General features: G+C 39.6%; 1 protein-coding gene across 1 annotated transcript; it reads left to right on the top strand.

Annotated features, from left to right (window-relative positions):
• Positions 1 to 12: 12 nt before the first annotated feature.
• LOC111044536 (protein Lilipod) lies at positions 13 to 27,134 on the top strand. The gene is made up of 12 exons (XM_022329712.2): positions 13 to 354; positions 1,001 to 1,125; positions 2,126 to 2,265; positions 2,395 to 2,498; positions 3,379 to 3,505; positions 4,214 to 4,282; positions 5,212 to 5,341; positions 7,124 to 7,329; positions 8,809 to 8,963; positions 11,381 to 11,612; positions 12,713 to 12,869; positions 25,369 to 27,134. Exons 1-12 carry the CDS (start codon positions 292 to 294, stop codon positions 25,520 to 25,522), a joined length of 1,662 nt encoding a protein of 553 aa, XP_022185404.2. The 5' UTR covers positions 13 to 291; the 3' UTR covers positions 25,523 to 27,134.
• Positions 27,135 to 27,988: the final 854 nt, after the last annotated feature.

Here is a 27,988-nt window from a genome sequence, read left to right as displayed (position 1 = left end):
TCTACGATTCTGTATTCAGTTGTTTACAAGCCCCACCACACCCCTCCATTCTATTTGTCCTAGAATTTTGGCAGTTGACAACAACTGACGACGTATTTTCGTCTGTGCACTGTCTATCTGTGCGTAAAAAGATGTAGATAAAGTCAAATTAAATAGGAGGTTGTCGTGTGATGATAGGTTATTTTTGTGTTGTCAACATTTCAGCAAAATGCATTGGTATTTATTTTACAATTCAATTTTATGCCACGTAAATTTTATTGAACTTAGTGATTGGCCTCAACATAGGTGAAAATGGAAGATGAAGTGTATGATCTTCGTGAACAAATTTTCCACAATACAATCAGGGAAAATGTCGTAAGTGTTACGTTCCGTAATTTAACATTTTAAGTGAATGATCATTGACAAAAATTACGATGACATCACGTAATGTGATAGTTGTTTCATTTTAGAGTTTTCAAGGTTTTTAATCTACAAATAGACGGATGTGATAAACAATTCATACAATAGACAATAACTAGAAAGTTTTTTATTATACATCCTGGTCTGATCAATATGCTTTCTATCTGTTAAAGAATGCTCAATACTTTTTGCATATTTCATTCTCTTTTATGATGTAGTTTGTGTTAGGTTGATCCTAAAATGAAAAATGATCATATTTCAATACGGTATTTATGGAGATGTTTATTCTTTGTGATAATCCTTGCAAAACAAAGAACTGCCAAAGCTATAGCATCTATTTTGGAGTTCATAAAGATTCCAAAAGCAATGGCCTTCTACCCCTTCTTTTTGAGAAAAGTCACATTAAGGAGACTTTGTTGTCTTTGCAAGTTCTTTATAGCCTTCTAAAAATAAATGAACCTATGACTTGAATAGTGTTCTTTTTTAGTACATTATTAAATACAATAGGCCTACAGGACTTCCTAAGGGAGGGTACGGTATATAATTTTTAGAACGTAGTATTGTTTCTCATCTATAAATAATATTTTTAACTGTCTTTCAGATTTTCTTGTTGCTCTTTCTGCTGCTCTATTTGTCCAGCTATGCGATTATCGACCGATTCAGGAGATCTGGCATTGAGGATTACTTCTCAACAGATGAAGATGAGGCAACCGTCTATAAAATCAGGTAACTCAATATTTGATTCATGATTCGTACGGTATTTCATGGTTACAAATAACTTTTTCATAATAATCATGACACATCTCATTACGGGTTGGCCTATTCCAAGTTGAAGCAATGATTCATAATAATATAAATTAATTTTTAAAATAAGTCCTAGTGAAATTCTTTAAAACCTGTAAGTGAAATCAATAAGCCTCTAGTTTCTGAGAAGTTACCAAACAAAACATGAGTAGGCTAAACAAGTACAAAAAATTAGAAATTCTAGTTGACCTCAGATTACAATAATAATAATAAACTTTCTGTCCATAAAGTGACCATGCAGGGCATGCTCACAAGAGACAAGTCAGGAGAAAACATAAAAGCCAAAAAAGGCAAAAAAAAAACCAGCAGCGGACATCACAGCGCCAAAAAAGTCAAAAATATCTACTCACCAGTGCACTGTCACATTCAAAGAATTCGTTAAGTGAGTAGAAAGGATTCTCCTGCAGGAAGTGCTTCAACCTTCGCTTTAGGGCAGCCACAGGTAGACTCCTCACTGAAATGGGCAGCTTATTTATAATCTTTCCCGGCAGGTAGACCACACTGGATTGCGTCCTCCCCAACCTGCAGTATGGCAGTTGAATCATCTCTTGATGTTGATTCTCTGTAACTGAGCTCTTATTTCAATACTTGTAGGTCTAAAGTAAAGTTTTTCAATGTTTTTATCATTGAATCAAATCTAAGTTACATCCCTATTATAAGTTGCATTGTAAGTTGTAAGCTGCACTTGCATCTTGCAGATATTCTCTGTTATATTCATTATATTGATATAAATACGGGTATATCTGATTTCTATAGATTGTATCCTTAAAGTTGTTGGAAGTAGTATAGAACAAAGAGAACTGATGTTCTTCTATTGATTTTCATTTTCATTGTAATAAAAGATTGTATCCTGTTTCATAAATTCATCAACTTGTTTTTTGCTCAAAATGTTATTTTTGATTGTTTCATTTTGTAATTTCAGTTTGTGGCTGTGCACGTTCTCATTGTCAGTATCGATGTGTGCAGCCCTGCTGCTTCCCTTCTCAATTGCCAGCAATGAGGTTCTGCTCATCTACCCCTCCAGCTTCTATGTCAAGTGGCTCAATCACTCACTCATACAAGGTAAAAAGGTTTTGCTTTCTTCCTTAGTTCTTCTATTCTTCTAAATTGTCTGAAATCAGATAAAAACAAAACATATTACTTAAATGATTTTATTTTTGTTTTTTCAAAATCAAATTTGTATATTTTCAGGCCTTTGGAATCATGTCTTCCTGTTCTCAAACGTCTCGTTATTCATCCTACTTCCATTCGCCTATCTCTTCACCGAATCCGAGGGATTTTCTGGATATCGCAAGGTAAATCGTCCATTTCCGTCACCTCAACTTGATTTTCTGAAAGCAATTTTGCTTAACCATGGTTTATTTTGAATATAGCCTACTCAAGCACTACCTCCGTAAACAAAGCCGAAGTGCACTCGTGTGACCTCAGCACAGGTAGGGCTCCTACACCAATAAAAATTCGTTGATTTCAGCTGATCTATATCAGCTAGTGTTTTTATTGGTGTAGGAGACCTACCTGTGCTGACGTCACACGAATGCACTACGGCTTTGTTCACGGAGGTAGTGACTCAAGTCGTTGTCTGACTCATTAGGCCAAAGTTAATGTGAACCATACTCATGTGTTAACAAAATCGATTCATCTATAGGCCTATGTCAGGTAAGAGGGATCCTTGTGAACTTGTGGGGAGTACCAAGTTATCATAACTAACTGAACAAAAACTTGGAAAATATTCCAGCAACTTATCATTTATCACACGTCCCAAGCTAAATTTACATACACATAGCCTATTGTCTACAAATATTCGTAAAATGTATTTGTTTGCTCCCAAAAGTTCCCATCTCATTTGAACTTTAGGTCAATGTAGTATTATAAAATTTGCAGTACTGTTGTAAAATTTGGATGTATTCACCGTTACCGGAATAATATCGAATGCTCTGGTAATTATCATTACTTCCTGAGTAGTTGAGAATGTGTTTTTCACAGATAATCGGGATTATTAAATTATCAATTTCAATTATTGAGAATAACAAATATTCTTGTTTTTATTGATGATAGGTATCACAGTTGAAATAACCGTGCATCTTTATTGTAATCTTATTTATAATACTAAAATCTATTCTAATTTTCTGTAATTGTAGTTGAATTTTTTTAAATATATTTGATTGATGTTTTCAGTGTTTGATGTCTCGTGTGTTTGAAACATCTGTGGTGCTGCTTTTACTCAGTATTGCGATGTTGGGATTCACCTATATCTTTTCTAACCTAATCGACTATGATAACACCAGTATTTTCTCGTTCCTAAGTGAGTAGCCTATATCCGAGTGTTCAAATACTTTCATCATAATCTGTCATAAGCATAATATCGTTTCAATTTGTGAAATCATCTTTCAATCAATAATTCAGACAATAATAAATCCAGCAGTTCCTTCCGAAGTGATCACGGCCGATGTTTATTGAAATCTTAGTCGTAATATTGGGTATGTATCATTATACAGGAATAAAATAAAGAATTGTAATAAGGTACACACTTCTCTTTAATAAACTTAGGAATCCTCGAATTATGATATAATTCAAAACTATAATGCTTGCAGATGGATTGCAAATCTTGTAAATCAATTAAAAAACGTTTCAATTTGTATGAGTTAATAATTTTCAAATTATTTTTTCTGCTGATTTCTTTCGTTAAAAGGTTTTGAGGATTTAGATCATATGTTTTATCCTATACTGTAACATTCCATTGCAATGAAAGGTTCTCCTTGTTACTGTAGGAAAATGAATTCATCCTGTTACTAATTCTGGTTGCTATTAAGCTCGTTTTGATTCACTTCAAGATGATTATTATCAATTATCTTAGTCTTGAAATCGAAGCTTAATTCCATGCCATTGAATAAATGTCATACATTTTTAATCATTTTTTGATGTCATTATATATCGAGGAGTGGGTTCAGTATCATATTACTGAAACAAATATGATTTATTAGTTTGCTGATTTGTTATCATTGTGTTTCAGGTCTTTGGAGCTACTATCTCCCCTTCCTATATTCCTGCATTTCATTTCTAGGAGTTGTCACTCTGTTGTGTAAGTGTTCTGAACTCAAACGCATAAATTTAAATTTAGTCATAGAAATAGAATTCTATTGCAAACAATGAATTATTCTCTGAAATACATAAGTCTTTTATAACACTAGTTATTAATAATTATTTATTCAAGCAGGTTTTATCTGCTATGTGTGAGGCAAGCTTATTCCTAAAATTAATTCTATTTCGCACATTGTATGTTATTCTATGAAGTAACTCATTTGAAATTCAATACTGATCTGCATTATTATCTATGTGCAAGTACACAACTTATGATTATAATTGAATTCCGCTATATTATTTTCAGTACTATCAAAATATAAATCAATTGTTTAAACACTTTTGAAATTTTGTTCTTTTGTTGACCAAGCTAAGTGAGGTCAAAGATTCAAGTCGACGGTTTGTCATTTCTCTTAATGTTCGAATGTTTATATGTTGCGCATTTACGGCGAAACGCGGTAATAGGTTTCCATGAAATTTGACAGGTATGTTCCTTTTTTAATTGCCCGTCGATGTATATACAAGGTTTTTGGAAATTTTGCATTTCAAGGATAATATAAAAGGAAAAAGGAGCCTCCTCCATACGCCAATATTAGAGTAAAAATCAGACTATAGAATTATTCATCATAAATCAGCTGACAAGTGATTACACAGATGTGTGGAGAAGCCAGTCTATTGCTTTATTTCCATAAGGTCTATAGTTTCAATCAGGTACTTGTGGATGAGAATTCTGCGTGAGTTCTACTGTTCACAGAACTACTAGTAGAATATAACAAACATTCTATTCAGTCTAAAACTTGAATCAAAATCTAAAACTAAAGCCACTCGAATACTTGCATAGTTATCATTGAAATTACTACTTAATACTATTTATGTATTGGTAGAATATCTATCGTATTATTGAATAATTTTTTTTTTTTTTGTTTTCAGTGTGTACACCTCTCGGATTCGCCAGATTGTTTGGTGTAGTTAGCTCGTTCCTAGTGAAACCACAGTTTCTCCGAAACATTGAAGAAGAGTATGATGTCGCTTCAATCGAGGAAGAAAGCCTCAGGAGGAGGTTGGTTATTCAATTAATTTTGGAAAACTCTCCCGAAAATAATAATTAAATCAGGAATAAATTCTACCGCCACCAAGATGAAAATAAGATTCAGGGCAATTAACGCATTAACAAGAATACTTGTAAGCATAATATCGTTTCAATTTGGAAAATCATCTTTCAATTTTTGAAGACAATAATAAGTCCTGTAGTTCTTTCGGAAATGATTACAGCCTATGTTTATTAAAATCCTAGTCATAATTTTGGGGAAGTATCATTATCCAGAAATAATTCCAATAAGGTACAATTGTAATTGTTCCTTATCTACAAAACGCACCTATTAGGAACGTTTGTGCATTGATTGTAGTGAAACACAATTTACCATCTAAATTCACATCCTATGTTCTCTGTCTCTGTTTGTCTTTTACGGTCAAGTGCTAAAGGAGAGGGTAGGCCTATCCTCGATACTTTTTCTTAGAATGAACATCTAAAGGTCCAAACTTCACCATTTTATGTGAAAACATTATAGTAATACCTCAACTTTGCATATTTCTTTGCTCAATATTATTGTAAAACTCTTCAGTCTATAGGTATATGATTCATCATGTTATTTTACTCTTACTGGTTATTATTTCTAACGCTAGAACGTCAGGTGAACTTTGTTTTGTTACATGAATAATGGAATCTGAATCTAAAATATCCTGGGAAAAGGTATAGAAAAGAAGAGTTATTTTCCCTATTCAGCTACTGTACTTGGATTCAATAAATACATTATGAAAACAATGGAAAAATATCTCTTAAATCCTGGATTGCTTCTTCATGTATGTTCGTTCTTGTTATGATTTACTCTTTTCCATTCATTTCGTGCATTTATTTTTCAAATGACTACTCATCTACTCATTCTGAATTGATATTATCAGGGTTTTATGTCAGTGATTTAAACGTTTTCACTTGAGCTACTTTCTATCTAATAATCTACTACTATGAAAGGAGAAGTTTTATAAGATAGAATATGATCAACGTAAACAAATGTATTGCATATATGTTCATTTATTCGTAGATACAATCACAAATAATATAAATATGATAAGCAAGAAACAACTGACTTGGCCCAAAACTATTCCATTTCCAAATTTTGATAATGTCCAAAAAATGGTTATGTTTCTACTGCAAAAAGTTCAAGTTCAATTCGAATCCAATATAAGCATGACATGTTAAATTTAGAAGTATTAAAACACCAATTTTAGTTAAATATAACACTTAATTATCACTGCACATTGAAAATTAATTGAGTTATTCTTCGTTTGAAGTTCAATCGAAAAAATACGTGAAAAAGAGCGTTTGATGGTGGTGCGGATGGTGGAGGCCTGTTAGCAAGCTTGATGTATTTTTTATGTTTTTTATCAAGAGTCGAAGGTCGGAGAAGCCAGTTTAGTCAGGAAAATGATTACTGAAATAAAGGTATAAATCTGCTACTGATGACTCTCAATTTGTGTGTTCAAGTCAAGTCAAATCAAGCTTTATTCCATTCTATGATTATTCATTGTATAATTACATTTTTATTTCTATATCATTTATTGCTAGAATCTAAACATCATAATATTTATACATTGATACATACAATATCATTCTCAATTATTATGAATGATTGGAAAAGGAACAACAGGCTTGGAGCCCAAACTGTTCCTTTCCCAAATTTAGTTAGAGATTATACAGCTTCACAATGATAATAATTAAGAAAATATTAATGTTGTTTCAATTGGATTGATTCAAATAAAATATAATCATGTTTTCCATTTTCAGATTGAAGCAAGCAAAGGCGACAGGCAAGTCATACCTGAACCCGCCACCGATGTACGAGCCGAAACCGGTTCGCCGGAAACGAACTGAGACCGGCGAACAGGAATTCGCTGACGACGACGAATCTCTGATGGCTCTGCGCAACGGGAAGCTGCAGACCGGACTGGCGCAACGGCTGGAAACCGTTGCCAAAAAACGGCAACTATTAGGTAAGGCTTCGACTGCACCAACTGTACGATCGTTGGATTGTTGATGTTTCAATTTATGGAACTATCAAGTTTTTGAAAATACTACTCAACTCAGCCTTACTATTATGCCAGCTATTAGGTTAGGATTAGACTACGGATGTTGTACAAAATGTGTGGTTTGATTGCCTCATGGTTTTATAGTCAAACAAATTTGCGGATAAGACATTAACCGATTAAATGACAATAAATTCTATTGAACAACAGCTCATTGCTCATTTTTCTTTTTATCATTGCACAAACTGTAGAATCGTAAAAATTCTTTGGGAGAAAAGCTATTTTTTATAATATCATATATTTCAATAGAAATAGCTCTCATTATTAGCTCGATATGAGTGTATCGTATCAGATTAACTTTTTCTAAATTTGAAATAATGTAGCATACAACCTTCAACTAGTTTGTACTATGAAACGCTTGATATTTTACTTTCCTTGCCCTATTACCATAGGTAAGGAAAGTATTGCTTTCCGAAAAAAATAAGGTACCCCAATTTCTACATTTCTATACGTTTCAAGGTCCCCTGAGTCCAAAAAGTGATTTTTGGGTATATGTCTGTATGTGTGTGTGTATTTGCGTCTGTGTACACGATATCTCATCTCCCAATTAACGCAATGTCTTGAAATTTGGAATGTAAGGTCCTTACAATATAAGGATCCGACACGAACAATTTCGATCAAATGCGATTCAAGATGGCGGCTAAAATGGCAAAAATGTTATAAAAACAGGGGTTTTCGCGATTTTCTCCAACGATTTTGGTTAAAGTTATACCTAGAATAGTCATCGATAAGCTCTATCAACTGCCACAAGTCCCATATCTGTAAAAATTTCAGGAGCTCCGCCCCATCTATGCAAAGTTTGATTTTAGATTCTCAATTATCAGGCTTCAGATACAATTTAAACAAAAAATTTCGAGTGGAAAAGAATGAGCATGGAAATCTCTACAATTAAACTTCAGTAAAATTTTCACCTAAAATCAAAAATAAGCTCGAAATTCGAGAAAATGTGATTATCAAATTGCAAACTGTTGATTCTATTAAATACTATGAAGAGATAGCAGACCTCGTGTGTCTCCAGCGTTATTGCCCTGTCACCAGCTGGCTCAAATCTTTGAATAGTAGACTTGAGATGCGCGGGAACAATAGCGTCAGGTGATCAATTTTCATAACAGCAAGGAAAGTTGTGTGAGTGCGCCACACCAGATTTTTATATTTTATTGAAGGATTGAAGTATGAATGAATTTTTCAATGTTATCAGATATCATAAGGTAAATGACACTAGTTAATGGATACTATTTCTTAGGTAAGGTGTACCACAAAAAAATTAATTTCATTCTCAATGACTTTCTTTAAGTAAGCATCTTGTACTGTTTTGGAAGTATTCGCATGGGTTATTCACATAATATATTTTATTATTTCAACTATATTTTGCCTTTCTACTGACAGCTGAACAGAGGAACGCTTCTTCGCTGAGGAGAAACGTTGTCTATCCGTTGGCGATGTTGACTCTGCTGGCGTTGACTGTGATCACAGTGCTTATGGTTGTTCGCAACTTCCTACAGCTACTCGTTGGCTTCAAGGCATTGCCTCTCACCACAAAGGTACATTTTCATTCCTAATTTACTTTCTTCAAATAATAATGTTAGCTAAATTATTTAATGATATCCTTTGATGAACTTTCCTTCATAATCGAAAGAAATAGCTGTAATAAAAAGAAATCAATAGAAATAGCTGTACCACGGATGATTGATTCGGTACTTGACACAAGTAGTAAAACAATTAAGAAGAATCAGCTAAAGTATACCGTTTGCTATATGAACAACGGATATCAAAATATTATCTGTTTATCGTTGTATACATTCAGTATATAAGTTATGTGCTATTCTACGGTGTACACATTACTGTCAACTACTTCCGTTTCACAAGACTTCCAAATCTAAAGAATAGTAGAGTAATTTGTTCTCACACTAGACAAGCACTGTTCACTTACATTACAGTAACTATATTACCCACAGTATGGCCATTGACTGTCACGCTTCTGATTGGTTAGCTCGGTCACATGGTACAAATCCGCCATTAAGATTCCAAACAAACTTTCAAGTTTGAAATTTGGAACTTATCACTTCTTTTACCGATTGTAAACATATTTTGAACTCACGATGAGTTTGATATAACATTTTCGAAGGAAAATTGATTATACTCTAATATAGGCAATAGAGAAAATTTAAAAAACACTAATAAAGCTTGAAACATTAATTTTCCTTCCTTCGGACTCATCGAAGACCACTTCTAGAGCTTTCGCGGACAACTTATTGGGAACCAGTGATATAGATAAATATGCAGGAAGATAAATTTCAATTTTATTGTATCTCCTCATCCAATTTATTGGATCGAACTTCAAATAATCCAATTTCAAAATACTTTTTGCGGCTCAATTATATGAATATATAACATTTTATGAAATTTTTAAGTGCTGATTAAGTAGTACGTCTTGACTTCTATTATTGATTCTCTTCAGTATTGAGTACCCTATCCATAACATGTTCAATAATTGGTCAATAGTTATTGATATAATATGGATTTAGAGTTGCATTACCACGAGCTTAAGATTTGAAATATCACTAAATATGAATAATAATGGTTATGGGTTATGTGTTTTCTTTTTCAATTGCTTACTTGTTTATTGAAATCATTAAGTAGAACTATGGCTAGAACAATTGGCTTTTCCACAGTTTATATCCAATGTTGTGTTTAAAATATTTTCGTCAGACTTATTGGCTGTCAACTAATAAAACAAAATATTTGAATGTTATGGAATCTATTGTGATGAGAATTCCATCATATTTTTACAAATAGATAAGAGAAATTCATTATTCTTTGTCAATGGAACAAAATTTATTACAATATCATGACATACTTCAAAAGCTTTTTGGAGATTCAGCTTTCAGGTTACGTTACCTACCTTTCATTTTTACTCGCTATTATCAACGATTTTTTAATTCAAGCTCCAAAACTATATTGGGAATATAGAAAAAACATTAGAAGAATTTATATCGAAGTTAATAATCACAAAAATATGCTTTAATAAGTAAAGGCAAGCGATTTTACTTATAATCGCCTATAAGCTCCATTGTAAAATTCAAATATTTGGAATCTTCATGGCGGCGGCGGGAAAAAAAATTCCAATGGCCATACTGTGGGTATATAGTTACTGTAACTTACATCAACGACGTTCTATGCTAGTCTCATGTGTACACATATTACTGCCAGTGTGTTATCTGTTCCTTATTGTCTAAATTCAATATTTTCTGAATTTGGCTCAGTGGTTTTGTGTTTTGTTTCGGTTTTGTATATGTTTGGGCTTTTTAACATCAAAATGAACTTTATTCCGAAGTGAAAGTGTAAATTTAAAGTATTGTGCTCGGTTTAGTGTCCGGTTTCCCATTGGGGAACTTTGGACTATTATATACGGCGAGGTGGAACTACCCTTGGGTCTCCCCACCATTCAAAGCCATGCGCTAATAATAATAATCTGTTCCTTTCCATTTTTTCTGTTTTTTAATACAGTAATTTGTTGTTCATTTCTCATATTTTGTATTAATTCGTCTCTTCATTTGATTATTTCTTGATAATTCACCTTAGAATAGTGAAAACAACACCTCATTTTTTTGAAACTTTTATCCATAAAAATCTTGGGCTATGCTTGTTGATATTTCTCCCGATCATAGTATTGTATACTTCCAGGTAACCCGTGCTCCGCAAGGATCTTATTAAAAACTTGACAAACTGAAAAGTTGACCTATTGAAATCTTGAAGAATTTAAAATAGGTCTATAACCATCCTCGGTAAATTGAGAATCTATATGCAAAATTTCAAGTTAATCACTTGAATAGTTGAGATGTGATGATGCCTCATTCTTTATTTCCCTTCTCGTACATGTATAAGCCAGTTCTTTTCTTTATTATAGTATAGATTATGGATTTTGACTGTTAATAAATGAATTTTGTGGTATTTTCAGCCGTTTACAGTGGGCATCAGCTCCCTGTCGATGCTAGGCGCATGGGGCGCAGGTCTGGAGGTGGTTGTGCTGCTCTACCTGGCTGTGACGTCATGTGTGGGCCTCTACACGCTGCCGTTTGTGCGTCAGGTGCGTCCGCGCATGCGTCGAACGCCCTTCACGCACATCGTCGTCAACTGCATCATTCTGCTCGTGCTCAGCTCGGCGTTGCCTGTGCTAGCCCGAACACTTGGTCAGTCTCCAGTTATTCAAATAACCTTCAAAATGATAAAAGGAACACATTAGTTGGCTATATCATAGAGAAGAATAACTTTAGAAGATACCCCATGGTATAGGGTGTTTATGTCCCAAATTTCACTGTTAACTCAAACCGATAGTCCTAGTACAGTAGTTCTTTTTTCGTTTCGATCGTAAACTCTCATACTATGCCGTTCTTACATTCTCACCCGGCCAAAACAATAATAATAGACAGTAGTGGACAGTAATCGACTTGAGTTAACGAAAAATCGGCTTGAAATTTGGAACATTCACAAACCATATCATTTTTCAAACCATATTTTTTCTCTATGGCTATATGCTTGATATTTTTTTAATTATGAAAGTTTTCTGTTCTTATTCGTGTTTAGAAATTAACTGAACTGTAAATTCCAAATTTTAGTAGATACACTTTCTTTTGGACTCAAAATTGTGTGTGAATTAAGTAATCCTCTCTACATAGTCTCTAGACTGTATATTAAATTACGGTTTCAAGTACTAAGTATTACCTTGAGGTATACCTTGAAGTATTAAGTTTTGAGCAAATGCCTGTTGTTTTTACTTTTCAAATTGTCTATATATGAATAAATTGAATGTAGGTCTATTAATTTTGTGCTGTTGTGATCACGTTACTATCAAAATTACCTTTGTAAGGCTATGATGGTATTATAATGAGATACACATTCAGCACTGATCAACATCGGTTTACTATCATTTCTTGTCATTACACAAAGCAGATAGTTCCCCTCTATCCTAGCAACGCACTGTTGCCAAATCGTTTGCATTCAGAAGAAGTATTTCTCCAGCATACAAACAATTTGGAATAGTAATGAACTTCTAGAATATTTCAAGGTTATTATGGAAATTTGTTATTAAATCATGGAAAGATTTATTGGGTGAATAACATTTATTAGAGGTAGAACTAATCATTATCTACATGAATATACAATTAATATTTTATCAGACTTCTTCCAATGTGTGTTTTCTTCTAATTTTTTTTTGTATGAGAATTTTCCTGATAAAATTTATTATAAATTTGTAATCTTCTTTTGTAATTCTTATTTGTTTTTCTTTCAGGCATAACGAATTTTGACCTTCTGGGACACTTTGGACGTATTGAGTGGCTTGGCAACTTCATGATAGTATTATCATATAATATTATATTTGTATTGTCAGCATCACTTTGTTTGATAAATAAATTCACACACACCGTACGCAAGGATCTTTATGCTTGGTGAGTTTCATAATATGCTATTTATTTTTGTATTTATCAAATTCAAGAAGATTGACATATTTCATACAATCACATCAAAGCTCTACAAATATCATACTACAGATATTTAACAACCATTATTTACAATTCCAAATAATGTAACAAATTAATAGTGACAAAATTATCAATTTAAACAACATTCAGTCGAATAAATTCATGAAGATTCATCTCATTCTCATCGGTTTTTTTTATAATTTGCATGATCAATTCTGAGGGGAAAACAACTAGCATATTTTTGTGTAGTTGAGAAGTTGATATTGTGGTAATTATTCATATTGAATGAAAAAGACTAAGAAATTGTCAAAAAACCACTGATTTATTGATAATTAGAAAGACCGGTTTCGGTTATTACAACATTGTCAATCTCTGATAAACTAAAACTAAATACAAGAGCAGCAGAATTTATACTAGTAGGCGAGTACTGCTATTGGTCGTGGGCATGAACACCTGCCATTGGCCTAGCTAGACAGTCTCCTCCCCCTCAACGGTGTGACAAAATGGCGGCTTAAGCAACAGAATCGCCATGATAATAAAATTTACTTTTAGTACAAAATAAGAACCAAGAAAACAAATGTGAAAGATAATAAAACAAATATGTAAATGGAAAAACTATTGACTAATGTATGCTTACATGTTTATGATAAAACTAAATTCGTAGTGTTGTACTGGTTGAAATGAATCTGGTCATTTAAACTATACTGGGGATTTTCCTTAATTACTCTTGTTATTTCTAAAGCCTCTAGAATATTCAAAGATCTGCCTTTGTTATTAACATGCAGAAACTCAACATTCTCCTTAACTGTGAACTTGTGATTATTTGTTATCAAATGTTCTGCAAAGTTAGATTCCCCATTTTGTTTATTCCAATCTCTGATGTGTTCTTTAATTCTACTTTTGAAACTTCTACCAGTCTGACCCACGTAACAAGCATTACAATCATCACATTTAAGTTTGTACACCCCGCTTTTATCCCAAATATCAATTTTGTCTTTACTCCAGCTAAATTGTCACGATGTATATCGTAACTAGAGAAAGGAATTGAATTTAGGGCTCATTTATTTGACGCTCGGCTATCTTTCATAGAATCTGAGGGGTCAACGTTCAGGCCAGCCACTGGCCTACCGCTCAGCGGTGCTGTGCATCCTCTCTCCCCTCCCTCTCGGTCACTGAGGGAGGCTCGAGAAAGGCTAGCAGGAGGCAGTCGAGTTCGGAGAGCCAAGTCGAGCGGTCGAGAGAAGGATCAGAAGAGGGCGACAGACAAAGCCGCAGTGGTGAGAACTAGGAACCAACTCCAATTGGAACCGGAGTCGCAGTTCGACAACAGACTGTATACCACAGTCGAGGTAGCTGGCCACCAGTATCGAGCTCTACTCGATACAGGAGCTGAGTCCAACTACTTAAGCTTGGCAACGTTTGCGAGCTTAGAGGCAGCTGGATGTGCAAGGAGAACTGCGACAGAGAGAGGCGCAATTCTGGCGAATGGAACCGCGGCGCGGCTGTATGGGAAGGTGGAGATCAACCTGAAAGTCGGCCAAGAAATTCTTCCCACTGTGATGACGATCATGGAAGGATTATCCCCCGAATTTTTATTCGGCATGGAGTTCCTGCAGGAGCACAGGGTGAAAATCGACACCCGCACACGCACGGCGGAGTGGGAGCCTCAACTCAGGGAGAAGAGTGCTACAACTACCCAGAAAGCTGCGAAGGCCAGAGGAAGAGAGGTGAAGTCCGGCGCAGCCCCGATAGAGAGGCAAGGAAGGTGTCCACAGCCTCAGGAGACACGCGTCTTCATACTAGTACGCGTCCGAGATGTCTGGCTGAATGCACTGGTCGACACCGGGGCCGAGTCGTCCTATGTCTCTGGAGAGGCAGCAAGGCGACTGAAGGAGTCTGGCGATTGCCAGGTGAAACCAATTAGTCATCAACCGATCTTGGTGACTGGAGAAAAGCTTCCCGTAGTGGAGGAGCTGAAGCTGACTGCCGAGGTGTGTAGTAGACGAGTCTACTGGAGAGTGGCAGTGATCAATGAGTTAGAATCCGAAATGATTTTGGGATTAAGTCATTTAAGAGCGATTCAAGCAAAACTCGATTTGAGGCAGAGGAGGATGATATTACCTCCGGCTTTAGTGGGACAGGTGGCAGCAGTCGCTTCAGAAAGGGAGGAGTTCGAGAAATTCCTGGAGACGGAGCTGATAAAATTCAGAGATGTGCCAGGTGCGATTCACCTCCTGGTTCATAGAATCAGGCTGAAGGAAGGAGCTGAGCCGTTCCGACAACGTCCGTATCCTCGTAACCCGCTTATGCAAGCGGTGATAAACGAGGAGGTGGACAGTATGCTCGATCAGCGGGTCATTGAGCCGAGCAGTAGCCCGTGGAGTTCACCAATCGTCTTGGTGAAGAAGGCTAATGGAAAGATGCGGTTTTGTATCGATTTCCGGCAGATTAATGCACTCACTGAACGAGATGCATATCCTTTGCCGAATATGACAGGCATTTTGGATAGATTGAGGAATGCCAAGTATATTTCTTCAATCGACTTGAAGAGCGGTTACTGGCAAGTACCGTTGGAGGAGCAGAGTAAGCAGCTTACAGCGTTTACGGTTCCTGGAAGAGGGCTGTTCCAGTTCCGGATGATGCCCTTTGGTCTACACTCGGCTGGAGCTACATTTCAGCGCCTCCTAGACCGAGTAATTGGGCCGGAATTAGAGCCTTGTGCTTTTGCTTACCTAGATGACGTCATCTTTCTAGGAGAAACGATGGAGGCTCACATGCTGAACCTAGCTAGAGTGTTCAGTAGGCTGAGAGAAGCTGGCTTGATAATCAATCAAGAGAAATGTCAGTTCTTGAAGCGAGAGCTACGCTACCTGGGACACATAGTGACGGAGCAAGGACTCAGGACTGATCCTGAGACGGTGAGAGCGGTAAACGAGTTCCCAACTCCGCAGCGGCTCAGGATGCTCCGGAGTTTTCTGGGGTTGGCGTCCTGGTATAGGAGGTTTGTCCCGAATTTTTCGGACCTTGCAACCCCTCTTCACCGGTTGCTGAAGGTAGGAGTGAAGTGGCACTGGGGACCAGAAGAGGAGAGAGCTTTCCAGGAGATAAAGGGGGCTCTCACTAGATCTCCAGTGCTCACATATCCTCACTTTGAACTACCGTTCACGCTCCAGACAGATGCCTCTGAGTATGGACTAGGGTCTGTGCTTACTCAGGAGGTCGATGGAGAGGAGAAGGTCATCGCCTACGCAAGCAGAGGGCTCAAGGGGGCCGAGCTGAGGTATTCTACCACCGAAAAGGAGTGCCTAGCTGTGATTTTCGCCCTGAGAAAATTCAAGCCGTACATAGAGGGGTATGAGACTACAGTGATTACTGATCACCAGGCTCTAAAGTGGCTTAGAGCTATCCCTAACCCGACAGGAAGGCTAGCAAGGTGGGCCTTAGAGATGCAGCAATATAACTTGGTCATCAAGTATCGAAGAGGGAAGCTAAACGTGGTCCCGGATGCTCTCTCACGAGCGTTGCCAGGAGGCGACATGCTGGCAAGTCCACAAGAAGGTCAGGAGGAGCCCACAGGAGCAGTAGCCGCCATCGTCATGGAAGACGACAGATGGATAAGGAGGATGAAGAACAATCTACTCCATCATCCACAGAAATACCCCGACTATATGGTAAGGGGTGAGGCGTTGTATCGTCACATATGGGCCCGTCAACAACCTCCTGATGCGCCGGAGAGTGATGGCTGGAAGCTATGTATTCCGAGAGGTGCTAGGAGGGAGATACTTCAGCAGAGCCACGATGCCCCGACAGCGGGCCATCAAGGAGTATTCCGGACTTATCACCGGATAGCCTGTCGCTATTATTGGCCGGGCCTGTATGCGGACGTCGCGAAGTATGTGAGGCGCTGTGAGACGTGCATGAAGCATAAGGTGGAGCAGCGGCCTCCATACGGACAGATGAACAGCCAGAGGAAGGTGGTGCGACCCTGGGAGACTGTTAGCACCGATATTGTAGGTCCGTTACCTCGCTCGAAAAGGGGGAATAAATACCTGGTGGTATTTCAGGACCAGTTCACGAAGTGGACGGAAGCTCGGCCGCTAGCTCAGGCAGACAGCAATGCCGTAGCGCGAGCTTTGAGGGAGCTAGTCGTCACCAAATTTGGGGTGCCGAAGCTGCTTATATGTGACAATGGAACACAGTATACAAGTAGACTTTTTAAGTCATACTGTAAGGAGAATGGCATCACATTATTCTATACCCCACCCTACACACCGAGCTGCAACCCTACGGAGAGGGTTAATAGAGTCATGAAGACTATGATACAGCTCTATGTGGGCGAGCACCATGCGGATTGGGATCGCTATGTGGAGGAATTTTGTTTCGCCATGAATACAGCGGTGCATGTAGGCACTAAGTATACTCCTGCCTTCCTCAACTTCGGAAGAGAGTTGAGAGCACCAGGAGATGCTTGTGGTGAGGAGGAAGACGATCCTCGACAGGAGGATGGAGGCACGAGTCGAGCAGCCCAGCTGAGGAGGTTGCAAGTACTGAAACGTGCACAGAAGCTCGTTTTAGATAATCTAAACGAGGCCTATAATAATACCAGGAGGTATTATAATCTTAGGCGAAGACCACTGGAACTAAGGACGGGCCAGTTGGTGTACAAGAGGGATTATCATCTCTCATCTGGAGTGAACCAGTTTGCAGCTAAGCTAGCTCCAAAATTTTCTGGGCCTTATGAGGTAGAGAAAATGTTGAGCGCCTCTGTAGTGTTGCTGAAAGGAGCTGCTGGTAAAATACTGACAGTTCACGTAAAGGATATAAAAATCTTGCCGCCCCTTCCCGAGGAGGAAGAGGAGGAAGACGGAGAGGACGGCAGCGGAATGCGAGCCGCCCGCGACGGCCGAGAGGACAATGATGGAGGAGCCAGTGTGGAGGAGAGCGGTGACGGCAGGAGGAATCGAGTAAGCCGGGTGTCGCTGCCCACTCGGCTGATGGAGTATCGAGGAAGAGTAATTCAACAGCAGCAGTAAGGTGAGTGACCAGGAGGAGAAATAATACCCAAAATTTGGAGGAAAAATATTTGGAAATATAGCCCGCTTATTTATGGGGTTTGAGATAATTGATAGCATTGGAATAGTTGAAACTAGCCTGATATTGGAGCATGAAATAATTATTTCTCGATTCAGAGAAATATGTGAACATTAGGCCTATATTTAAAGGTAGCATTCATAACAATTTTCTTTCGAGTAAATGGTCCTGTTTTAACAGAGTCGAAATTAAGCTGAGTGGCAACCCAACCATTCTAGTTCAATTAAACAGATAAGCGGTTTCTGGGCTTTTTCTGTAAAGTCGAAAAATTATTGTTGCTTTTATTTCCATCTCCAACTATATCGCCATCTTATTGTCTCAGAGCTCTTAATCCAATTCCCCATGCCAAGCACGGGTCGAAGAGATGGAATTTGAATTATTTCATTTTTTATGTTGACGTTCACAATCTGTGAACTGTATAACGATAATTAACATTGGAGGAGATTAGTTGTCAGATTTTTTTCTGAATAATATTATTTGTCCATGAGGTTTTGGATTGAATATTTATTTTGATCATAAAATAAAGCCGGCGATAATTGCTTGGGTCCGAGGTAATTAATGTATTACGATACAGAAAATAACAGGAGTTATTTTTCTGTGGATAGAAGTATATTATGTAGCAACCGATTATTCATGGCATTTGAATAAGTTGTGTGTGATTGTAAGTCATAGTGTACTACAATCGTTTTTGTTGGTTTCAAATTTTGATCAATCTCTCTCCAATATTTTATTGAAAATGAAAATATCCATAAAGTGATTTTACTGAAATAAAATCTTCATTATTTCATTATTTCAAATTCATCTCGTTTTGAAAGAAACTGGAGCTGTACTGGTATTACAGTAGTCTATGCTTTATTGTGCTATTGTTTTAATTGTGATTTAGTCACGTTCAGTAGACAGGTCCGAGTTTCCCACGGCCTGTGCTTGTAGACATTTTCTGTGGCTATATTTCTATCTTCAATAATATAATTCTAATAAGGAATTTTATGAGAAAAGGCTTTGTCATCATCTCAGATAAGAATTGGCATCGAGAAACAGCATTTTTCCTATTATACCGTTCTGCCAGTTACATCTGAATTTCAGTGCTACGTGCCTGTTGAGCGGTCGACGCATAGCGATAAGATAAAATAATCAATTTATTTTGTCTACTAAACAGATTATTCTCGTCCGATCCTGCATTGTTTTTCATGAAAAACAATGTGCTACGTGCCTGTTGAGCGGTCGACGCATAGCGATAAGATAAAATAATCAATTTATTTTGTCTACTAAACAGATTATTCTCGTCCGATCCTGCATTGTTTTTCATTTTATTCAGTCTAATAATTCCCGTTTATTCCTGTTTTTCCCCGTTTATGGTTGCTTCTCAAACTTCACTTGGTCAGTCCGTTGTGAGCTACCGAGTAGGCAACATCGGGTGACAGGCTATAGCAAAGCGACCTTATTACTAGTGACTTTTTGATTTTCATCTTTATTTCTTTCATCACTTTTTTCTTCAAATAACGTCTCCGAGTTCTAGTTCTTTTTTTTTGGTGCTTTTTCTGGAGTTTTGAGACTTGTGTTTTTTTTTATCTCCAAACTTGGTCAACGTCATCATCAACTGCTCTTCTTTAGTATCACTCATCACCACTTCTTATCTTCCTCCCTATCTACGTCTTCGAGTTCTCTCAACGACCACTTCTTTTTTTTTAAAAAAAAAAAGGAGGAGAAAATGCCGTCTTTCCGGGCCTGCTTTACGGATCAGGTGTTACGGGAGATGGAGCAGCTGTCGATGACCGAGAAGGCAAGGTTCACGCCTTTCCAGGCGTTGCGCACCCGACATGCGAACCGAACCCCCGAAGGACTCCGGGAGGTGCTGAGGAACTTAAAGAGAGACACTCTCCTCGGGTTTCCTCTGATTCGGGGGGGAGGTATTGCCCTGGCTGTGGTGAACCGGAAGGAGGCGACTACCACCATCTTGGACCCCGGTCACAAGACTTCGGCAGACGATTATGAGGCCATCCACGCCATCATGGCCAAGTTCTGCCAGGTGAAGAGACTACGCCGCATCACTGGATGGGAGGTGCAGTGTTTCCAACACAACCGGGAAGGCCTCACCCGATGGCAGTCGGAGCGCATCATCGGTCAACAGCTGCTCCGGCTCCTCCAGCAGCGAACTCCGCCGGTAGATAGCATGGTAGAGGCTGCCTCCAGGGAGCTGTTCGAGGAGTTCCCTGCTCTGCGGACGAGCCGCGACCGCAACATCGTAGTCACGGTGACCCAGCACGCTCCCCAACCCCTTCCTAGTCCGGTTCGGGTCGAAACTCCACTGCCATCAACCTCTGCCGTCGCTGATACCCCTATGGAGGTCCCAGAGGTCCCCACGGAGGATGAAGACTCCTTGCTCGAGGGAGGAGGCGGGGGCTTCTCAATCTCACCCGCATACCGGGACCTCTGAGGAGGCCGTCCGCCCCGCGACCCCTCCTTTCGCCGTAACAACGACTGCGACCCCGACTCCCCCTACCCCAGTTTGGGTACGAGAGAGGGGACTCACTGAGGCTTGGGGTGCAGCCTCCACAGAACCCCGCGAACTTCCAGGAAGTTCCAGCTGCTTCCCTGTTACCAGCAGCCAGCCATTGTCACCCCCCCGTCCCGCCGCTTCCGTCCACCCTGACGAATCCGAGGTCTTCGAACTTTCCTCTGAGGACAAAGAGGAAGACTCCTCGTTACCGCCGGCAGTTCGCCTATCTACCACCGACTGCGGACGAGGCCTTGCCCTCATCACGATTGGAGATCGGCCTACGGTGAGGAAGGTCACCCACCAATCCTTCCGCCCCGGAAGGCGCCCTCGCGCCGGCCATCCGAGGATCCGAGTGCGCCTCCCTGACGGGCAACGGGCTTGGGTCAAGCCGTAGGTGAGTAGTCACGGAAGTTAGGCAGTGTGAAAACACGGCCATGCAGGGCGAAAGCCCGGCACATGCAGTGCGCAAGCACGGCGAAGCAAGGCAGTGTGAAAACACGGCCATGCAGGGCGAAAGCCCGGCACATGCAGTGCGCAAGCACGGCGAAGCAAGGCAGTGTGAAAACACGGCCATGCAGGGCGAAAGCCCGGCACATGCAGTGCGCAAGCACGGCGAAGCAAGGCAGTGTGAAAACACGGCCATGCAGGGCGAAAGCCTGGCACAAGCAGTGCTCAAGCACGGCAAAGCAAGGCAGTGTGAGAACACGGCCATGCAGGGCGAAAGCCCGGCACGAGCAGTGCGCAAGCACGGCGAAGCAAGGCAGTGTGAAAACACGGCCATACAGGGCGAAAGCCCGGCACATGCAGTGCGCAAGCACGGCGAAGCAAGGCAGTGTGAAAACACGGCCATGCAGGGCGAAAGCCCGGCACATGCAGTGCGCAAGCACGGCGAAGCAAGGCAGTGTGAAAACATGGCCATGCAGGGCGAAAGCCCGGCACAAGCAGTGCGCAAGCACGGCGAAGCAAGGCAGTGTGAAAACACGGCCATGCAGGGCGAAAGCCCGGCACATGCAGTGCGCAAGCACGGCGAAGCAAGGCAGTGTGAGAACGCGGCCATGCAGGGCGAAAGCCCGGCACAAGCAGTGCGCAAGCACGGCGAAGCAAGGCAGTGTGAGAACACGGCCATGCAGGGCGAAAGCCCGGCACAAGCAGTGCGCAAGCACGGCGAAGCAAGGCAGTGTGAAAACACGGCCATGCAGGGCGAAAGCCCGGCACATGCAGTGCGCAAGCACGGCGAAGCAAGGCAGTGTGAAAACACGGCCATGCAGGGCGAAAGCCCGGCACAAGCAGTGCTCAAGCACGGCACGCAGTGCGCAAGCACGGCACGCAGTGCGCAAGCACGGCACGCAGTGCGTGAGCACGGCACGCAGTGCGCAAGCACGGCACGCAGTGCGCAAGCACGGCATGCAGGGCGAAAGCCCGGCCCGCAGGGCGAAAGCCCGGCAAAGGTAGTGCGCGAGCTTGACCAAGGCAGTGTGGGAACACTGCAGCCAGATTGCGAGCTCGTCCATGCGCAAGCATGACAAATCGGTCAGTGAGTGTCTGGATTGTCATTACGCGGACGCACACCTTTGCGGTGTGGGAACACCGCGGCAGTGTGAAAACACGGCACACAGTGCGCAAGCACGGCCTGCAGGGCGAAAGCCCGGCGATATGTTTCTGTGTTTTTGTGTTTCTGTGTTTTTGTGTTTTTTGTGTTTTTGTGTTTTGTGTGCCCTGTGTTGTCCCTCCTGGCAGTGCGAGAGCACCGCGACTCTTACCTGCAGTGCGAAAGCACGGCGTCCTTTTGCAGTGTGAAAACACGGCGACTCGGCAGTGCGAAAGCACGGCGTCCATTTATGTACAGTGCGAAGCACGACACTTCCCGGCAGTGTCCTGCAAGTGTGACACGGCGCTCCCCGGCAGTGCGAAAGCACGGCGCTCTCACCTGCAGTGCGGAAGCACGGCGTCCTGGGCAGTGCGGAAGCATGGCGACTCGGCAGTGCGAAAGCACCGCGTCCTTATTTTTCCAGTGCGAGAGCACGGCGACTCTTTGCAGTGCGGAAGCACGGCGTTTCCCTTGCAATGCTACTTAGGTTCTCAGAACCTGTCTGAGGTGTTGTTCACCTCGTTTCTTGTGTTACCCACCCCTCCTGGCAGTGCGAGAGCACCGCGACTCTCATCTGCAGTGCGGAAGCACGGCGTCCTCGGCAGTGTGGAAACACGGCAACTCTGCAGTGCGGGAGCATGGCGTCCTTTTCGCGATGCGAAAGCATAGCGTTCCTGGCAGTGCGGAAGCACGGCGCCCCGGGCAGTGCGAAAGCACGGCGTTCCTTTTGCAGTGCGAAAGCACCGCGTCCTTATTTTTGCAGTGCGAGAGCACGGCGACTCGTTGCAGTGCGGAAGCACGGCGTTTCCCTTGCAATGCTACTTAGGTTCTCAGAACCTGTCTGAGGTGTTGTTCACCTCGTTTCTTGTGTTACCCGCCCCTCCTGGCAGTGCGAGAGCACCGCGACTCTCATCTGCAGTGCGGAAGCACGGCGTCCTCGGCAGTGTGGAATCACGGCAACTCTGCAGTGCAGGAGCACGGCGTCCTTTTCGCGATGCGAAAGCATAGCGTTCCTGGCAGTGCGGAAGCACGGCGCCCCGGGCAGTGCGAAAGCACGGCATTCCTTTTGCAGTGCGAAAGCACCGCGTCCTTATTTTTGCAGTGCTAGAGCACGGCGACTCGTTGCAGTTCGGAAGCACGGCGTTTCCCTTGCAATGCTACTTAGGTTCTCAGAACCTGTCTGAGGTGTTGTTCACCTAAAAGAGGGAAACATTCCTCCAAAGCACTCAAAACCCTGTTTCAACCCCCAACCCGAGCGAGGGTGGTTGACGGACGCCCCACCAAGACTCCCGTCCCCTGCCGCGGCCCTCCCCAGTCGCCGACTGAGTTTAGCCGGCCCAGAGCGACACTGGGAACTCTGATAGAGAAAGGTGTGGGCAATAATCTACTCAGAAAATAGACTATTTAAAATCGGTTTGGTCTTGAAAGCAACATGAAATCCATTCCTCCTCAATTCCCTACCTATCTTATCAGATACAAGGCCTAAATATGGGATTGTTATCCAAGTCTTCTCCTCACAGTTTGAGCCTACAAAGCTAGAATTGATTGAAATTTGTCTATTAATTTTACTCAATAATCTGTCCACCATACTTCCTTCATACCCATTTGTGACAGCTATCTGTTTAATTTTAGTGATCTCAATATCAAAATCATGATTGCTCATAGGTATTGTTAGTGCTCTATTGAAAGCAGCAAGTTTATGAGAAATAGGATGACAAGAATGAAGAGGAATGATAACATCAGTATGGGTTTTAAATAGTCTATTTAGCTGGAGTAAAGACAAAATTGATATTTGGGATAAAAGCGGGGTGTACAAACTTAAATGTGATGATTGTAATGCTTGTTACGTGGGTCAGACTGGTAGAAGTTTCAAAAGTAGAATTAAAGAACACATCAGAGATTGGAATAAACAAAATGGGGAATCTAACTTTGCAGAACATTTGATAACAAATAATCACAAGTTCACAGTTAAGGAGAATGTTGAGTTTCTGCATGTTAATAACAAAGGCAGATCTTTGAATATTCTAGAGGCTTTAGAAATAACAAGAGTAATTAAGGAAAATCCCCAGTATAGTTTAAATGACCAGATTCATTTCAACCAGTACAACACTACGAATTTAGTTTTATCATAAACATGTAAGCATACATTAGTCAATAGTTTTTCCATTTACATATTTGTTTTATTATCTTTCACATTTGTTTTCTTGGTTCTTATTTTGTACTAAAAGTAAATTTTATTATCATGGCGATTCTGTTGCTCAAGCCGCCATTTTGTCACACCGTTGAGGGGGAGGAGACTGTCTAGCTAGGCCAATGGCAGGCGTTCATGCCCTCGACCAATAGCAGTACTCGCCTACTAGTATAAATTCTGCTGCTCTTGTATTTAGTTTTAGTTTATCAGAGATTGACAATGGTGTAATAACCGAAACCGGTCTTTCTAATTATCAATAAATCAGTGGTTTTTTGACAATTTCTTAGTCTTTTTCATTCAACTAGCATATTTGTAGATAAGTTGACAACTAGAGGTCTACGTTGTCACGTTGAACTTCTACCAAAACTCTTCCCGATGTGATCTGTAATTTGCTGTAAATTTGAAGGTCAAAATCAAATTCAGCAGCCGAAAAATTCATAAATCGATCGGTCTGCACCCAAGTAGATGTGAAAAATTCAAAGGTGGCACGCTAGGCCAAATTGAAAAAAAAAATTATTAAAAAATTAAAAAAGAATCTTGAAAATTTTACAGACAAAACTGTAACTGTTACAAATCATATAATAGTATAGAGGCTAGTTGATGTTCCAGACACATCACGAAAAACTGATTTTTCATAATATTCTCACTATAGAGTCATTATTTACCTAAGAATTTATTCGGGTTTTATGTATTTGTTACATTTTTCAGTTTTCAATCTTGCTCTTCATATCCTTATTTTCCAACCCCATATTCAATGTATCTCACTGTAATTCTGTGAAATTTAATGTGGCACTGACAATATTGCATTGATCCACAATGTAATTCAGGATTCTTGTTTCGATTCAAATTCGTCTTCCTTTTTCATTATTGATAGTTATATCTCGAAAATAATTTTATCAGTCGATTCTATCTACAACTTGCCTTAGTGTATACTACTATTTGTTCATTGTACTTACAATTTTTCTGTTGTGACTTTCTGTCCTTTTCTGTAGACTTATGTATAACTTTTGATATCGTTGATTTATCTTTTGATAACTGTGGTATAACTTTAGTCTTTATGTGACAATTCCTTATATGTTTTCATATTTTTGTTTCACAGGCTACTGGGTCTACTCTCTTACTTAGTATCCTGTTTCAAGAAGAGCATTTTCTATAGAATTGTAACGAAGCTTAGAGGCTATTTTTCGTCAGGACCAGAAGAAGCATTACAGCAGGCTGTCAAGACACCGGCACATTCAGCGAAACAAGACTGAACTGAAACGCAAGACTAATATATCTATAGATTCTTATTGATAGATTTATAGAACTTTAATCGCACACTACCTATATATCTTAGTCATTTCGATTTGTAGGCCAGTCTTTAAATTGCAAAAGTTCGCCTAGACGGCGGTTTTAGTTTATTAGATTCTATTAATTGTTATGAATAAAACGTGATGTCGTTGATTGAATTTTATGACATAAGCTCTTGTAGATCAATTTTTGGTCGTATCTAAACTTCAAAATTCAGCCTCGATGGCATTTTTATCTGATTAGTCTTTTTGACTGATTGTAATTGATATAGTGAACCGTTTTTGGTCTTTCCTAAATAACAAAATTTCGTATTGACTACACTTTCAACAAACTATTTTAATGATTGTCATTGATTGAATCTGATATCACTTTTAATTTTGTAAAAGAGATTTTGATCATTTTGAACGATCAATTGGTTGACTCGTTTGTGTCACTGGTTGTATCAGGTGTCATTCATTGATATTGAAATTTTATATAATTGATTTTAAATGAGTTTTTGGTCTTTTTGAAAGTGCAATGTTCTGCATTGATGACTTTAAAAATATCATTAATTTTAGTAGGCCAGTTTTTTGTCATATTGAGCAAAAAATTACGCATTGGTGACGTATTTTGGTAGAATAGTTTCTGAGATTGATTGAATTCTCATCATTACTACTTATGAATCACAATTGATTCTCAATGGTTTCTGACATTTTAGGGTAATGCAAAAAAGTCTTGATGACATATTCTAGTAGACTAACTCTATCAATTGAACTCAATTTCATTGATTTGTCATCAATAAATTACTATAATATTTATTAAATTTCATGTATTTTATTATATTGATTGTCAACAATCAATTTATTTTTTCTGGGTACACTAAAATAATCTGAAAGTATTCAACATTAAACCGAAAACTTTTCAAATGCTTGCTATAATTTCTGCTAGTACATTTTCAACAAAATATCAAACATGAAAATAGCTTTTAGATTGGCAGTATAATAAAATTACTGTTTTGAATATATTTTAATATGTAAAAGTTTTGGTATTGTCGAACTCCATGATAGAATAGAACAGGTTTGGAGCTTTGTGTATCCACTTTCAGTCTGAGGCTTTTTCATTATAAATGAATGATTTATTCATTACTTGAGGACTTCCGATTGCAACTATGAAAATGATTATTGTCCAAAAATGTACTAGTACTGTACTACAAATATTCCAGTAGTAGTAGAAATGCTATTTTAAAATATACTCGTACTTCAAAATTCTCATCACTATTGAAAAATAATCGAATATTTCAGGGAGAATTCAAATGCTGTCATTACTGAAAGTGGAATAGACTTCATTCCAATCTCTGTTTATTCAGTATTATTAATTATTGTTCTTGGAGAATGTATACCAAAGTTTTTTTTTAATGTGAGTTAATAATTTACTATTCTGTGACTATTGTAATCTGTTACGCTTCGCTATGTACACTCGTAAATACTTTACTTTATGTTGTAGGATAACTTTGAAAGTCAAGTGAACCTTATTGTAAATGCAATTATTGTACATTGTAAGAAAATTTGTAAAAATAAACGATCATGTTCTATATGAGCTGTTAGCATTGTTCACCATTTTTTGAGCTTGTAGTACTGGTGTACTGATATAGTGTAGTTTTAGCAGTAACATTTGATCAAGTAACAAAAGTGGTTCATACTAGTATCCGCCATCATACGGGGACATATAGCGCGTTCAAACCCATTCTGACAAGAAGAAAATTATTTAGTAGCCAACATAGTGGCCATTGGCAAGGTCTAGTGGACCTCACTTCTGTCCCTGTGTGCTTGAGAAAATTGTCCAAATTAATGCTATAAGAATAACATCCTTATTCCTTTTTCTTCATCAAAGACCAGTGAACTGGATAGATGGCGTCATGAATTTACTTTTAAGATGGCAGGTCAGGCTATGTTGTCCTTGTGTGCATCGAAATATTCACTCATGGTGTAGAATGGGTTATTCTTCAGCCACGTCACTATTTTAATTTTGAAGTCACATCCTTGCAGATTCCTCACATTGACAGGTAGGTTGAACAAGCGAAGGGCAAAATGGGGAAACAGTCTTTCTTCTTACTAGTTCTGCAGCGTGGAATATCCATTGCAAACCTCCTCCTTGTATTATAACCGTGAAGATCCGATCTAAGGACTTGACTGCTCTCGGTGTTCTTGACATGCAGCAAACTGAAGAGTATGTACTGGTTGTAGATCGTGAGGATGCCCAGTTGCACAAAGATGGGACGACAGATGGTCAAAGATGGTAAGACAACTTTAGAACAAGTAAGAGTATAGAGGTGCGTACAGACTTTCGCTCTGCTCCGCAACCGAACGTCACTCCAGCAGAGCGATTGATGATCGACCGGCGATCAAGAGTGGTTCGACCGGGGAACGCGAGAAGATCTAACATCTTCCGTA

Source organism: Nilaparvata lugens, chromosome 8 (genome assembly GCF_014356525.2).
Source record: "Nilaparvata lugens isolate BPH chromosome 8, ASM1435652v1, whole genome shotgun sequence".
Classification (NCBI taxonomy): Eukaryota; Metazoa; Arthropoda; class Insecta; order Hemiptera; family Delphacidae; genus Nilaparvata; species Nilaparvata lugens.
The sequence above is the reverse complement of the archived record's forward strand: the minus strand, read 5'-3'. Positions and strand labels throughout refer to the sequence as shown.

Bases quoted from the DNA above. Each gene is read 5' to 3' on its own strand.
- LOC111044536 (XM_022329712.2), top strand. From the start codon at position 292: ATGGAAGATGAAGTGTATGATCTTCGTGAACAAATTTTCCACAATACA. The intron at 3,506-4,213 runs GTGAGTAGCCTA...ATTGTGTTTCAG, and splicing joins CAGTATTTTCTCGTTCCTAA to GTCTTTGGAGCTACTATCTC. The intron at 4,283-5,211 runs GTAAGTGTTCTG...TTTTGTTTTCAG, and splicing joins AGGAGTTGTCACTCTGTTGT to TGTGTACACCTCTCGGATTC.